The following is a 16,969-nucleotide window of genomic DNA, read 5'->3' on the forward strand; positions in this document are numbered from 1 at the left end:
TCTCCGAGATGGATTTCATCTAATCAGATTTTTGTGGAAAACCTTCAAAATGCTTTGAAGCAGTTATTGTGACATTGAGAAGAAATAATGACATTCATTGAATTTTTTTCTTCAGTTTGTAAAATCCAAAAATAAACAAATATATAAAAGCCACCCTTTTTAAATGCAAAACAATTGAAATGATTTCAATTGTCCCACGCCTGGAATGTTTTAGATGTCCGCGGACTATGCAGGCTGCACAGGGGCCTGTGACATTTGTGCACACTTCTATTCTTTAACTGTGAAAGGTGGCCCCTAAATGAACGTTGGCATTTCTTCTCAGAGGGGACAAGGTAGGCGAGGGAAGGGGCACCAACCACAGGGACAAAGGGGCAGGTGGAGAGACGAAGATGCTCAGCTGGCCTTAATCTGGTAGGTGGCAGTGTTTCTCATGCTCCTTGACCGCAGCCTTGAAAGCACTCTGAAACTGCTCCCCCCTACAGATCGGTGCTTCACAGTACATGCATAGAACTGTGACCCTCGAATGGTAAGGGTCAACAGCGTTCCATATGACCTGTGAAGCAGCCGCTGGGATCCTCTCCCCCAAAGGAGTATCCTTTATGATGACAGGAGCAGATTGAGATTATGGGGTGGTGGAAGACAACCTGCTCATTCCTGAGAAAGGTATCACCTTTCTCTGAGCAGTCGATTTGGTGTAGCGCCTCATGGAAGTAGTCCCATATGAATACAAGCCAGGTTTGCACTCAGTGTGTCGAACCTTGCTTGCACGAGTCTATGGGACATATCCAATTGTCATAAATACGTGCCATACCCAGGACTCCCTCCATGTTCTGGTGACAGGGACGTCCTCCACTTCATCCTCTTCTTCCTCTTGATCTTCCTCTTCTGTATCACCGTGCCGGTTCCCTTCTCCAGGCCCTTCAGGTGATGGTGGTGATGGAGGTGGCTGGGCAGAAGCAATGGCCATAAGAGATGACATGGTCTCCAATATGCAAAGCAGTGAAGAAGCAGGTGCTGTCCACAAAACAGATCTGCAAAGCAGAAAAGCAGGAACTTGTCAAGTGCAAGCAGGTGCTCTCTCCTGGATAGCCAGATTGAGAATGAGAGAAAGTAATGGGTGGGTCCCTTCTAGGAACTGGCCGTGGACAGTCATGCTGTCCGCAGACGACCGAGTCGCAAAAAAGGCCTTGAAAAGTTGTAAAAAGTAGCCAGATCAATCAAGAATGGGTCTGGGAGCTTTTTCGGCGGCTTTTAATTTCACTCCCTCTGGAGGAATCCTCACCAAACTTTGCAAAAAAAGTATATGGCCTGCTCTGAGTTTTTTCGGCAAGTTTGGTGAGGTTTCGTGCAGGGGGGGCAAAGTTATAGGGGGTCCCAAATTGTTTTTCTCCATGGACTGAATGTGGAAAAACCTTTCTCACGGCTACAGGGTGAACGGCTTGATGGATATTTACCAAATTTGTGGCAGGAGCTGGGGCTTGGTTTCTGCACAATTAGAACAAGGTAGGCACCTTGTAAATAAAGGTGTATGTGCTTTTTTGAATGGTGTGTGCATGGCATCTTTTGAAAATGAAAACATAAGGTTGATGACGCATACAATGTTCGGAGTGATGGAGTGAATTTGATTGATTATGGGAATCGGTTGATTCTTGTAAATATTCAAAATGCACTGAAAAGGTTTATGTGATAAAGATGTATGGTGCATATGAAAACATTTGTAAGTAGTTTTAGGAAATAAAATCAGAAAAGCAAAAATAAAACCTGAAAAAAAGTGTGCTTTTGTGTGTTTGGTGGAAACGCAACCAGTACTTTTGTTGCAAAGAACTGAAATGTATGTCTCAAAAAATGTGTGATATCTGGCTCCGCGGACCCATATCCCTGTTTGTTCCACGGACAGAAGGCTCATTGGCTTGCAGTACGCCGTGATGTCGGCGAACATTGGCCATGGCCGGTGGTTGGCTGGAGGGAAGCGTGCTGTGCGTCAACGTTCTTGGGAATTGCCGCCAGGGTGTATCAGAGGATAGTGTTGTGGTGTGTGTGCCAAGCCCTTAAGGCATTGTGTGCATGGCTGGGGCTGTTGTGCGTCCCATTTCCATGTTCGCTACTTGGTCAAAAATTTGATTGCACTGCAGTGTGCAGTGACGTGATGTGCGTCATAGGTTTTCGATAACGCTGGCATGTTGTATCCGAGGACAATGCGGCGTCAAAAGGACCTGGAAAACATACTTTACGGCATCTGGTGGTGGGAAGAAGGGATGGAAAGGGTGGAGGAGTGAGAATTCACTTGCCATATCTCATTAGAAGAAGATGGCGGTGTGCCAGCTGTATCCATGCATACTACGCCAATTCGTGGTTACCTCAACAGGCAAAAACCTTATGTGGTGATTGCAGGCAGCCTTCGTTATGGCATGACAGCTCCAGCGGCGATCTCTTTCTGTGATGAGTGGTGGCAGGCTGAATTGCAGAAGGGGAGTGCATTCCTATGCCATGAACATTTAATATAGCGTGTACTATGGTGTGTTCTATGTGTGGTAAGTCAATAGCCCCTTCGATGCATGGCTGGAGCCCATGCACGGAAAGCTATGTCCACTGGTTGAAAAGGTATGTCCACTGGTTGCAAGTAGGTGTCACATTGTTGCTTTGTAGGTGTTTGGTTTGGCTGCATTGCACACATAGTTGGTTGCATGGGTGTGGTGATTGGTAGTATATCCTACAGTTGTCAGTGTATGGGTGGAGATGCTTCAGTGAGCAGTCCTGCTGTGTGTCCACTGGGTGCAGTGTTGGAATAGTGTCCATATAGAAGAGGGTATGGTAAACTGGTCCTTATATGTGCTTGGGTAGTCTGTGTTGAGCAGATTAGTAAATGTTTTAGTGCACTCTGCAGTATTGGTTCTTTGCACGTACTACATTGTTGGGAGCTGGACCAATGTTGTGAAGAAGTTATTTGGTTGGCATTAATACAATGCTTTGTGAATGGAAGTGGGTAGCTGTGCTAAACACTGTGGTATGTTTGTGCATTATTGTAAGTGGAACATGTGTGCTTACATCTGTGCTTTATGGTGCAGCGGTTGGGTAGAAGTGCTGGTCCATATGTTGCCTTTGTGAATTCTGGCACATGGCTACATGTTTGCCTACATGGCTCTGTTATGTTGTGGTGGGTGTGGCCAAGGCCTAGACTGGTGGGTGCATGGCCGAAGGCCATAGGCCATGCACCCAAAAGTCTAGGCCTAGGTCTTCACCACAGCCACCACAACATAATGCAGCAATGCAGTTGTAACTCTGCATGTCTTCGAAGGTGGGGACCTTTACACAATGGTTGTGGAGGACATTGTAGACTTGGTCGAACAGCAGAAGTGAGCTGCTATGTGTACATTAGTGTATGGTGCAGGTCATTGCATGTGTTGCACATTAGGGAGTCACATGTGACCATTTGCGTTTGCTAGGGTTTGCCCTTCATAAGACCCTTCAAATGTGTTGGATGCATGGCTGGAGCCCTTGCACTGACAAGTATGTCCACTGGTTGCAAGTAGGTTTGACATTGTTGCTCTGTGTGTGTGGTTTGGCTGCATTGCATACATTGCTGGGTCCATGGGTGTGGTGATTGTTGGACCATCTTACAGATGGCGGTGCATGGCTGGAGATGCTGCAGTATGTTCAGTGGGTGCAGTGTTGGAATACTGTCCGTATAGAAGAGGGTATGGTTGAAGTACATGCAATATGTGCTTGGGTAGTTTGCATTGAGCAGATTAGTAAGTGTTGGACTGCACTTTGCGTTATTGCTTGTATGCAGTTACTTCTTACGGTTGTCGCTGCATGGTTGGAGATGCTGCAGTGAGTAGTACTGCAGTGTGCCCACTGGGTGCAGTGTTGGAATAGTGTCCATATGAAGAGGGTACAGTTGAACTGGTTCTTATATGTGCTTGGGTAGTCTGCATTGTGCAGATTAGTAAGTGCTGTCGTGCACTATGCAGTATAAGTTCTATGTACTTACTAGAGTGTTGGGAGCAGAACCAATGTTGTCAAGATTTTTTTGTTTGGTTGGAAGTAATAGAATGCTTTGCGAATGAAAGTGGGTAGGGGTTCCAACCAGTGTGGTATATTTGTGGATTATGGTAACTGCAACATGTTTGCATGCATCGCTGTATTATTGGGCAGCGGTTGGGTAGAAATGCCGGTGCCTATGTTGCCTTTGTGAATTTTGGAACCTGGCTACATGTTCACGTGCATGGCTCTGTTATGTTGTGGTGGGTCTGGCAAGGCCTAGACTGTTGGGTGCATGGCCAAAGGTCGTAGGACGTAGGCCATGCACCCAACAGCCTAGGCCTTCACCACAGCCACCACAACATAATGCAGGCATGCAGTTGTAACTCTGCATGTATTTGAAGTTGGTGACTTTGACACAGTGGTTTTTGGGGGACATTGTAGACTTGTTAGAACAGCAGAAGTGAGCTGCTATACGTACAGTAGCATATGGTGTAGATCATTGCACTTGTTGCACATTAGGGAGCCACATGTGACCATTTGCGTTTGCTATGGTTAGGCCCTTATAGACCCTTGCTTTAGGAAGTGCTTAAAGATATTGCAGCATGAAAGGAAGTGCTCAGCAGTACACACATAAAATATGGCCAATGTAAACAGGCACCTACATACCGTTCAGCACACCAAACGTAATGTTACACAGCCATGCATGCAAATATGTGGCCATGGTGAAAGCTGGCAGGCTCCGTTGCAGATGGGGAGTGCATTGCACATGACATGAGCATTTAATGATAGGGTGTACTATGGTGTGTTCTCTGTGGTGAGAGCCTAGCGCCTTGGATGCATGGCTGGAGTGGAAAGGGAAGAATGACTGTCCCTGCTTTACTGGGGCACAGCCCACACTGTAGCTGGGAAAGCGCATCTGCCACATCCTGCCCTTTTAAGCATGGTGGGCATGGAAATGGAACTGTGGGAATTAGCCAATCAGGTGTCGAGGGTGTGCCTCACAAGAAGGGCCGGTACTCATTTTTCCCCAGCAGTTTGTGTAGTGCGGGTGGCAGGCAGCGATGGAGGGACGCAGAGACCTAATAGTGGGTGATACCTTTGTGGAAGATCTGTACAGGTATGCCACGCAAAGCGATATGGCTGCTAATTTTGCATTGGAAGGAGTGGGGGCTTTCTGGGGCACTGTCTCTGAGAGCAGTGTCGGTGGTATGGTTGACCTTTGCAGATGTGTGGCCTTTGTTGGTACTGTTGATGTTGTCATACTGCATTATGGAGCTCTACATTTGGTATGCATATCATGTGGACGTTTGCTCCATCGCCTAAAGAAGTTGATGGAAGAAGTGATGCAGATTTTTCCCACTGCCAAGGTGGTTTTCTGAAGCATACCACCAAGAGGAGCATGGGACCATGCTGGTGTGATTTGTCCCCAGCCAGAGGTCGGAAGGCGTTTAATTAACAGAAGCATGTGTCAATTTATGCCCACTGCTGGGATGTTCTCCACTGACTATGACATCATTAATGAGAGAAATTTGCACTGGTTCCATGCAAATGGCATTTTTATGACCAACATTGGCAATGCTGTTTTGTTTTACACTATGTAAGAGCTGTTGAAGACAATCCTGTAACAATGTAAGGAAACAAACTAAAGAGAAACTCAGATAAAGAGCAAAAACAAAAAAGGTTCTTTGTAAGCACGAAAACAAAAAACACAAAAACAAAAAAAAAATACATATTTTCCGAGGGACCAATAAAGACCCAATCCCCTAACCTGTTTCACACTTCTTCCTCCCCCCGCCCCTTTTCTAGCACGATCACTCTGCGGATTCGGCTGTAGTTTCAGGATTAAAAGTGCCACATCCGGCCCTATTCAGGATGGTAGTCATGGAAAGGGCACTGTGGAGGCAGCGGGATTGCTCAATAAGGTTTCTGGTTTGGTGTGTACAGAAAAACTGTGGCAGAAGGTATCTTTGTACAGAGAAATGCAGAAGACTATGGTGGAAGTGTGCAAGCTAAGGGGCATGCATCATGTTTGTATGCATGCACTGTATGTACTTTTTGCAGTTGCTAACTTACACTTAGGGCCTCATTACGACCCAGGCGGTAAGGGGTTTACGGCAGCGTAAACAGCGCCGACCCTTACCGCCTGATTACGAGGTCCCTTAGCGCCATGGCAGATTTAACACCTGCTTTTAGCAGGTGTTAAAATCCATGGCGCTAAGGGACCATGGAGTTAATTACGCCACCGTAATTTACGGTGGCGTAATTAACGCCTTCCCCACTCCCATTATGCCCTATGGGGCAAAAATGGGAATGGGGAAGGGTAAATGGGGATTGGGGACTTACCGCCCCGCCAAGGTCGGAATGGGGCGGTAAGTCCGCCAACCACCATGGCGTAAACGTAGTTTACGCCATGGTGGTAAAGTCACGGCCCAGGCGGTAACTTACCGCCTGGGTCGTAATGAGGCTTTTAGTGTTGCTTTTCTGTGATCATTTTTCATAAGTTTGCATTAAGTGGGGTGCTGAGGAAAAATCTTGTGTGAAGTGTACATGGTAAGTGGCAGGCATCCTGTTATGCATGCAATGGGCCTCATTACGACTCAGGCGGTAAGGGTTTTACGGCGGCGTAAACAGCGCCGACCCTTACCGCCTGAGTACGAGGTCCCTTAGCGCCATGGAGGTTTTAACACCTGATTTTAGCAGGTGTTAAAATCCATGGCGCTAAGGGACCATGGAGTTAATTACGCCACCGTAATTTACGGTGGCGTAATTAACGCCTTCCCCACTCCCATTATGCCCTATGGGGCAAAATGGGAATGGGGAAGGGAAAATGGGAAAATGGGGATTTACCGCCCCGCCAAGGTTGGAATGGGGCGGTAAGTCCGCCTACCACCATGGCGTAAACGTAGTTTACGCCATGTTGGTAAAGTCACGGCCCAGGCGGTAACTTACCGCCTGGGTCGTAATGAGGCCCAATGTGTATTTTATCATATAGTGTGATAGTGTATGATATGCCAATATACTGCACATATAGACACATTTTTGAAGGTGTGCCGAGGCAAGGGAGGGAGGGAGAACAGAGGGAAGACAGAGACAACAAACCTACTAGGCCAGGTGTCACTCATATCTCCCAAGTACATGGGGAGGGAGAGGAGAAAGTGCAGTACATGTGAAGAAGAAACAATGACAATAAATAAACATACGGCCTGATGGTGGCAAGTGCAAGGATAAGACATCAGGTACTCACTTACTAAATATTGGTACTGCTACACACAAAACATAAAGAGACCACAATGCACACAAATAAGCCCATATACAGGGAAAGTAAAGTAGGCAAAAAAGCAGCAGTATTACCAGAAAGTGTTCATAACCTAACTGGTTATCTTCATGGACACAAATGATTGCTGTGTTTCAGGCCTTCTTCATCCCTTATGTTTATGTATCATATGCTGTGACTGAACCCTTAGGAAAGTAGTATATGAACCTATCAGAAGGGTAAGATCTACACACTAGTACCTTTTGAATGTTCAGTTCCTGACTGTCAGTCAAGAAAACCACCTGCCTTACATGTCAGTGAACAAAAAAAGAGGGAGCTAGACATGTGATGGCATCAGTGATGTCATCAATGACATTTGTGATGCCATCTTCGATGTCATGGGTGTTAGTCTTAGCAGTGCACAGTGGTGGCGCGAGTTATGGTTCTTAGCTTGCCATAACCGGCGAATTTATGGGGTTTTTCGTTTTTACTTGTAACCATAGTATGGATACGTTGTTGTTAGTGCAAAGTAATTGTAACGCCCCTGTAACAAAGGTTTTTGCACTGAATTTGCTAGGTTGTTCTTAGGGCAATTGAAGCATAACATCCCTTTACCAACGTTTTCTCACTGAATTTGATAGGTTTTTAGTAGGGCACTGTAACCAGAACCTTCCTGTAGCATAGTTTTTTCAGTAAAGGGGATAGGCTTTCAGTAGCCCAACCTAACCATAATGTCCCTTTAACAATTTATTTTGGTAGTGAGTTTCATAGGTTTTTAGTAGGACACTGTAACCGGAATGTTGCTTTTAGCATAGTGTTTTCAGTAACAGTGATAGGTTTTTAGTAGCGCAACTTAACCATAACATCCCTTTTAGAATGTTTTTTGTTAGTGAATATATATACATATATATATATTCTTAAAGATAAAGCCATCACCGGCTCTAGGCAAGACTACTTCAACGTACTCTTTCTAGGAACCTCCACCAAAAACTTAGAGAGACTACAAGTAATACAGAACAATGCTCTCCGGGCAGCCAAGGCATTGCTAAAAGAGAACACATCTCTGAAGCCAGAAAACTAGCCCACTGGCTCCCAATAAAGGAAAGGATCGTATTCAAAGCCCTAATTCTGACCCACAAGTGCATTCACCTCACTGCTCCAGCATACCTCTCTCAAAGGATCCACCCGGTCTCCACTACCAGGCCAACCAGATCACCATACACCAACATGCTCTCGGTGCCACTAGTAAAAAGAGTAAAAGCGGGCGGATCCAGCTTCCCTTATCTCGCACCCACTCACTGGAATGCCCTACCTCCCACTATCCGAGGTGAGGTCTCCCTCACCACCTTCCGCAAAACTCTGAAAACTACCCTCTTCACGTAAGGCCCGACACACCAGCACGAATACTTATCATATATGCTGTAATATACGTCCCAATGCAATATCTGTAACAACAGTGTGATATCTTGTAGTATTCATAATGTGTTATCAATCGCTTTCATGCCTGTGCCATGTAACTAAGTTATTGCAAGTAACAGCGCCTCAATGCCCCTGGGCTTCTTGCACGCTATATAAATATAAATAAATAAATAAATACTAACTAGGTTTTTTACATACACTTCTTCTATGTGTGCTTCTATTGAGATAACACAACATACTTCAATATCATTTCCACATGAGCCAAGTTTATTTATATATTAAAAAAATGTCTTCAAAATATTTGCTCTTCTCTATTATGAATTGAAGTATGGTATTGGGGATACGTTACTTGAGCAGCTAGTGTTTAGAAACCAACATCCACTCAATCGGGCTCCCCCAGTGTACTTATTGGCAATGTACAGGTCATTTCAGTGTAAAGAGTGACCAGTCTGCATATGACTCGGGAAATAAGTCTCACAGGGATTTTACACTCTTCTCTGAATGCATATGTTTGTGTCGTCTTCTCAGAATATGTATGTGCAGTTTTCAATTTACATATGTACATGCAGTTTTTAATGAATGTGAGTATTTACAGATTTCGATCTTCCTATTAATTTGCCTACAGTTCTATAATGTTTGGGTTGGACATGTAATATTCCCCAGTCAAGGTACACTTTACAGCACCCTTGACCTGTCACATTATACATAGGTCTGCTTGTGCATTTCAAGACAAGGGACTGCTAGGTTTTAACATGTTGCATGATTTTCAGTGCATAGCACTAATTACCTATATTAAATCATGTAGCTCAAACATGGCTTGACATGCAGTGGGTGCACACTGGCATTATTTCACAATAGATAATAGTGTGCCACAAATACACTTTTAATTCTAGTTTAAGTTGCTGTAAGTCTACACAAATATTCTCCTTTTAAGTGGCACAAAGGTGGTCAGTTGTAAACAGCAGCTCACACCTACGCCAGCATTGTTCCTTGCCCAGCTCCTTTATTTCTCCCTTACACCACCTCTTGCAGGGCCTGAAGTTGTGCTATACAAAAGTCAACAACGTAACATAACAGGGCGTAGGGAAAACCTTCACCGTGCCCCGCTATGCATAGTCTGGATGGCCTAAGCAACTTTGGTGACTGGCAGCAACAGTGGAGGATTTCAATGTGTGTTATGCCAGTCAGTCCTTTATATTATAATCTCTTGTGCACAGGAATGCTGGTGGAATTAACCATTTGTCAAATCAAGTTACCTGAAAATAGAGAGTGCAAGTGCAACAATAACACAATTCTCTGTGACAGACTTCAGGGGCCAGTCACAGCGGAGAATGTAGAGTCACTGTTTAGTTTACAAAACATTTAATCTGCCCCATTAAAATAAATTTGTTTATCCAAATAACTCCAATCGTAGCAAGTCACAATAAGAATGTATTTTTTGCTCAGGATCACACACTTCAGTGAAGCATGGATTTCTACACATTCTGCAATTGGGGCACTTGACCACACACCTTTTAAGCTCTACTTGGTCCAAGTATTTAATTTGTGAATTCCAAGGCCAAAAATAATAGTTTATTGTAGTGACAACTTGTAAAATACACATCTCATAGTAAACCGATCTGACACTATATAAATCCTTATAGAAACCTGTTGAACCAAAATAAATGTGTAGCCGTATTTCCCCCATCCTGAATGGAAGACTGGAAATCCCATAATGCTTAATAATAGGAACATGAAAGATCTCCCGTTTTACAGTATTCTACTTTCCGCACTACACTCACACCAAACTGTTGTATAAGCAGGTTAATTGGGTGTATATGGGATCTGTCCCATCTAGTTGTAGCAGCTGTTCCCCTGCAATTTCTGCATTTTCTTTTATGAGAGGAAAACACCCCCCCCCACTCCCTCCCAACCCCACCCGTACCCACCCCGGTCACCTTCCTCATCCCCAGTTACGTGAGTAATTAACTGATGCACAACACTACTACTGAGAACCAGTCAGCCTGTTACTTGTGATGCCTGTGATTGAGAATGTGTTGAAACTAATTATGTGCATCTCCTTTTATTTTAACAGGTGATTGATGCCCCAGAAATGCAACAGCAGTGATTGTTAGATTCCCTGGATTAATGCAGTGAAAAGCTTCATTGTTAAGAACATGCAATTTCCAAACCTCTTAGAAGTGTGCCAGTTTACGCACCAGTGTCTTTTCAGAGATTTCAGGAACTGAGATTGAGAAGCCTGTTGGCTATATGGGGACTTCCGCCTATGGAACCCCTTCATGAAAACATTCAGTAACCTATCCTTGGGGACAGGGCTATCTGGCACAAAAACGACAATGTGTGATGTGCAGTAAGATGAGCATTTTTGTTTTTTCTATTATTCCTTATAGAAAATATGTGAGTTCTATTTTATACTCATAGGGTAGTTTTGTTTAAGCATTTTGTGAAACACCTGTAAATGCAAATAGACATTCTGTATCCATGCATTGAATATTTTAAAAAGTTTCAGTCGGAAGAAAAATCTTGTTTGTTACCAGTAATGACCTACACATGAGAAAGATCTGTGCTCTGAATTTGGGGAAAGGTTATTATATGATATGATAGGTTATTTATAATGCGTTTAATACCCAGAGGTTTCAAAGCGCAAACCCGGGGATCAAACCTGTGTTGCTCAGTGTCGTCTTGCTTCCAAGGCGAGCACCTTGCCGCTAACCTATCCTCTGAGTTCAGTGGAAAGGGTCCTCTTATTAAGCACCTGGCAAAATAAACTGGTGGGAAAATATACACATTCACAGACTGTAGGAAAAGATGTCATCTCAAGAACATAATTATTGCCCACATGAGGACATAGGTGATAAATCTTATCAGTGCAATCAATTTGAGAATAGCGTCAATTTTCATGATACAATTATCTGCCGCCAGCAATTGCATGCAGGTGAGAAGCGTCATGTGTGCATTGAATGTGGGAAAGGGTTTTCTCAGAAACGAGAGCTAGCTATACATCAGAGAACACACACAGGTGAGAAACCCCATAAGTGCACTGAATGTGGCATAGGGTTTTCTCAGAAGGGATCTCTTACTAGTCATCAAAGAACACATACAGGTGAGAAACCTCACAAGTGCATTGAATGTGGGAAAGGGTTTGCTCGGAAGGGATATCTTATTAGCCATCACAGAACACATACAGGTGAAAAACCTCACAAGTGCACTGAATGCCGGAAAAGTTTTGTTCAGAAGGGACAGCTTTCTATCCACCACAGGACACATACAGGTGAGAAACCTCATGAGTGCCTTCACTGTGGGAAAGGGTTTGCTCAGAAGTTGCAGCTTATTGATCACCAGATAACACATACAGGTGACAAACATTATCAGTGCACTGAATGTGGGAAAGGTTTTCTGCGTAAGAGAATTCTTATTTACCACAAGTCCACACATACAGGTGATAAACCTCATAAGTGTACAGAATGTAGGAAGAGTTTCTTTTTGAAGGGAGATCTAATTTGCCACCAGAGAATACATACAGGTGGGAAACCTTATCCGTGCACTGAATGTGGCAAATGTTTCTCTCAGAAGGAATCTCTTACTATGCACCATAGAACACATACGGGCGAGAAACCTCATGTGTGTACTGAATGTGGGAGAGGGTTTGCTGGAAAGGGGCAGCTTATTAGCCACCAGAGAACACACACAGGTGTGAAACCTTATACATGTACTGAATGTGGGAAAGGGTTTGCTCGGAAGGGACACCTTTTAGCCACCAGAGAACACATACCGGTGAGAAACCTTATACATGTACTGAATGTGGGAAAGGGTTTGCTCGGAAGGGACATCTTATTAGCCACCAGAGAACACATACAGGTGAAAAAACTCACAAGTGCACTGAATGCGGGAAAGGTTTTGTTCAGAAGGGACAGCTTTCTATCCACCACAGGACACATACAGGTGAGAAACCTCATGAGTGCCTTGACTGTGGGAAAGGGTTTTCTCAGAAGGTGCAGCTTATTGATCACCAAAGAATACATACAGGTGAGAAACCTTATCAGTGCACTGAATGTGGGAAAGGGTTTACTCAGAAGAGATATCTCGCTATCCACCAGAGAACACATAAAGATTAGAAACCATACAAGTGCACAGAATGCGGAAAGGGTTTTCTCTTAAGGGAGGTCTTATTTGCCATCAGTCCTCAAATACATGTGAGAAGCCTTATCAGTGTGAAAGAGTTTGTTCAGCAGGAACAACTTATTTTACTCCAGAGAACACATACAAGTGAGATACCTCATAAGGGAACTGTATGTGGAAAAAGCTTTAGTTTGAACAGTAACCTAATTAGGCACCAGACAAAACATACATTAGAATCAATTTTAATGTAGTGAATTTGGGAAATACTTCAGTACACAGGAAGTCCTTATCCGCCATGTGTGACGACATGCATCGGGTGAAATCTCCTCTACGGTTCAAGATTCAAGGAGGTGGGGGCACATTTTAATGCTACTGAGTTTGGCATGGCTGTTGGACAAACCTGTGGACAAATTGTCACCAACAATGTTCCTATTTTCCTTGGGCCACAAATAGAGCATGGCTGATTATGATTGGTTGAACCACTTAAAAAGGGAAATGTACCTTCTATATTAAGTTACCCATCCCATGGAACACTTTGTCTAATGACCTTAACCAAATTAATGAGTACCAAGAGTTTGTAAAAGCTTAAAGGCTTAGTGGTTGAATCTAACTATAGAACCCCATTGGAGATACAGGGGAAACTGTTATATGAATTAATTGGCAAGATTCTGCCTATCACTAAAAGAGTACTCGTCTATGTAGATGCTGCCAGAGAACATGTACAGATGAGGAACTGCATTGGTGAAGTTGAATGTGGGAAACCATGAGTATTTTCTTGGACCTCATAGCTCTAAGCAGATCCGGCCTCATTTGATGTCAGAGTCTCTGCTTAACAGGATGTGACATACCACAATGTTCTGTCTTATCCCATATCCTTAATATTCTAGGGTCTGCTGAGCTTGGTGCTCTTGCCATCTACCTGGTTGTCAACATAGACTTCTGCCCACCATGGCAGGTGAGAGACAAGTGAGAGCTCACAGTCAATTTCCACATTAAGTTGTTGGAGAACAAACCTCCCTTTTATTAAATTCATACTTTTTATGTACATTGCTATAACCCTAATTTTTTCCAGACATGACTCTGGTGATGACATTTTTTCCTCTCCTACTTGTCATTTGTGAGTAACCTCAAGTGGCACTGAAAATGGCAACCTGCTACTTTTAGGCGTTCAGAAATGTGACCATATCACTCTGGTTCATTTTGACATCTCATTTGGGTTTAAGTTGCTTTGTCTAGCTGATTGAGCACACATGCACCCCTTTTCTGCAGTCCGTCGTCCAGCATTGATCTCCCTGTTCCTTTAGCTCTAGCCCTGTAGATGAGGATTTCCTGTTTCAGAAGGTAGCTGGGTGGTGCAGCCTTTTTGGTTTTTAGCTCCCCTTATCTGGAATGCCCTCTGTCTAAGATTGCCCACCACACCAGATCATGTGACCTTCAGATGTTTGCAGGTGAACCATCTATTCTGGTTTGCCATTCCTTAATGTTGCTGGATATTCTCATATTTTAATGCCCACCTCCTGTTAAAATCCTTACATCTTTGTGTGAATAACTGCCATAGAAATAAAAAAAAGAAGGCAGCTCTCAATACCCGTTCTACTGATAATTACAGGGTAATTCATAGAATTCAGCGCACAAGTTGCGCACGCGGCTGGCGCACAGCGTGCGCGTGCGATAGTCTGCGCCAGCCGCGTGCGCCAAAACCGAATCCGGCGCACAGCGTATTCATGGATTTTAGCTTCCCCAGGCAGCCGTGGCGCACAGTGGCGCAGCGACTCGCTGCAGCGCCAGTTACGCCCCCAGGAACGCCCCTTGCGCTGGGAAATCACATAAAAATCACAAACCAGCGCAAGGGGCTACGCTAACCCTGGACCATCACGGCAAGCGGCCCATGCGATTTTCAAGGGTGCGCGGGAAGTGTCACACGTCAAATCCCAGGCTACGTCCATTTCAGGGGTGCGCGGGAAGTTTCACACGCGAAAAGCCAGGGTACGTCCATTACAGGGGTTCGCGGGAAGTTTCACACGCGAAAAGCTAGGCTACGGGAATTCCAGGGGTGCGCGGGAAGTCCCACACGCGAAAAGCCAGGGTACGTCCATTTCAGGGGTGCACGGGGAAGTTTCACACGCGAAATCCCAGGCTACTTCCATTTCAGGGGTGCGCGGGAACGTTTCACACGCGAAAAGCTAGGCTACGGGAATTGCAGGGGTGCGCGGGAAGTCCCACACGCGAAAAGCCAGGGTACGTCCATTACAGGGGTGCGCAGGAAGTTTCACACGCGAAAAGCTAGGCTAGGGGAATACCAGGGGTGCGCGGGAAGTCCCACACGCGAAAAGCCAGGGTACGTCCATTACAGGGGTTTGCGGGAAGTTTCACACGCGAAAAGCCAGGGTACGTCCATTACAGGGGTGCGCGGGAAGTTTCACACGCGAAAAGCTAGGCTACGGGAATTGCAGGGGTGCGCGGGAAGTCCCACACGCGAAAAGCCAGGGTACGTCCATTACAGGGGTTCGCGGGAAGTTTCACACGCGAAAAGCCAGGGTACGTCCATTACAGGGGTGCGCGGGAAGTCCCACACGCGAAAAGCCAGGGTACGTCCATTACAGGGGTGCGTGGGAAGTTTCACACGCGAAAAGCCAGGGTACGTCCATTACAGGGGTGCGCGGGATGTCCCACACGCGAAAAGCCAGGGTACGTCCATTACAGGGGTGCGCGGGAAGTTTCACACGCGAAAAGCTAGGCTACGTCCATTTCAGGGGGGCGTGGATAGTTGAACACGCTACTCCGATCGTTGGGTCTTCACAGGTCTTCCCTGTACAGCCTCCACGTCCCCTGCATGCAGTCCACACCACAGGGGATTACCCTGCACACCTGCTCATGACTCCCACCCCCCAGCAGTCATGGGGCACCCTCCACCAGGCCCCCACCCATGTCCCACTCATGCCTCCCACCACCCCCACCCCCCACCACTGTGGGGCACCTGCCAGCAGGCCCCCACTCATGTCCCACTCATGCCTCCCACCACACCCACCCCCCAGCACTGTGGGGCACCTGCCAGCAGGCCCCCACTTATGTCCCACTCAGGTCTCCCACCAACCCCACCCCCCAGCAGTCATGGGGCACCCTCCACCAGGCCCCCACCCATGTCCCACTCATGCCTCCCACCACACCCACCCCCCAGCACTGTGGGGCACCTGCCAGCAGGCCCCCACTTATGTCCCACTCATGCCTCCCACCACCCCCACCCCCCAGCACTGTGGGGCACCTGCCAGCAGGCCCCCACTCATGTCCCACTCATGCCTCCCACCACACCCACCCCCCAGCACTGTGGGGCACCTGCCAGCAGGCCCCCACTTATGTCCCACTCATGTCTCCCACCAACCCCACCCCCCAGCAGTCATGGGGCACCCTCCACCAGGCCCCCACCCACGTCCCACTCATGCCTCCCACCACACCCACCCCCCAGCACTGTGGGGCACCTGCCAGCAGGCCCCCACTTATGTCCCACTCATGCCTCCCACCACACCCACCCCCCAGCACTGTGGGGCACCTGCCAGCAGGCGCCCACTCATGTCCCACTCATGCCTCCCACCACACCCACCCCCCAGCACTGTGGGGCACCTGCCAGCAGGCCCCCACTTATGTCCCACTCATGTCTCCCACCAACCCCACCCCCCAGCAGTCATGGGGCACCCTCCACCAGGCCCCCACCCATGTCCCACTCATGCCTCCCACCACACCCACCCCCCAGCACTGTGGGGCACCTGCCAGCAGGCCCCCACTTATGTCCCACTCATGTCTCCCACCAACCCCACCCCCCAGCAGTCATGGGGCACCCTCCACCAGGCCCACACAGATGTTCCCCTACCAATAGGAAATCACAATACAGATCCCAGGATCCCATGGGCAACCACATCCCACCCCATGTCACCCCAGTCCATACACACATCCAAGGTACACATCCATTCAAAAATCAAATACCCATTACATGATACATAACCAATGAGCAGTATGCGCATGAGTCCAAGTCCGTCAGACTCACACAATGGCAACACATGACTGTGAAAACCCAGATTGTGACAGTCAACAAACCAATGAGAGAAGTCCACACAATAGAATCAAAAGAACAATGTATTAAAATGTAAGAAGGAAAAAAAAAGAAACACCTAAATGAATACACAAAGTAACAGGTAAAAA

The 16,969-nt window shown here is 46.3% G+C and overlaps 2 protein-coding genes across 2 annotated transcripts in view; both read left to right on the forward strand.

The window, feature by feature from the left end:
• Positions 1–10,763, forward strand: part of LOC138515439 (nascent polypeptide-associated complex subunit alpha, muscle-specific form-like) — an 88,021-nt gene extending 77,258 nt beyond the window's left edge. The window contains exon 5 of the mRNA XM_069630280.1: positions 10,731–10,763. Coding sequence (XP_069486381.1) covers positions 10,731–10,763 — 33 coding nt within the window. The remainder of the gene's footprint in view (positions 1–10,730) is intronic.
• A 701-nt stretch (positions 10,764–11,464) lies between these two features.
• Positions 11,465–12,771, forward strand: LOC138515440 (zinc finger protein 84-like). The gene is made up of 2 exons (XM_069630281.1): positions 11,465–12,347; positions 12,398–12,771. Exons 1-2 carry the CDS (start codon positions 11,465–11,467, stop codon positions 12,769–12,771), a joined length of 1,257 nt encoding a protein of 418 aa, XP_069486382.1.
• Positions 12,772–16,969: the final 4,198 nt, after the last annotated feature.

This window comes from Ambystoma mexicanum, chromosome 6q (genome assembly GCF_040938575.1).
Source record: "Ambystoma mexicanum isolate Mex_15411 chromosome 6q, UKY_AmexF1_1, whole genome shotgun sequence".
Lineage (NCBI taxonomy): Eukaryota > Metazoa > Chordata > Amphibia > Caudata > Ambystomatidae > Ambystoma > Ambystoma mexicanum.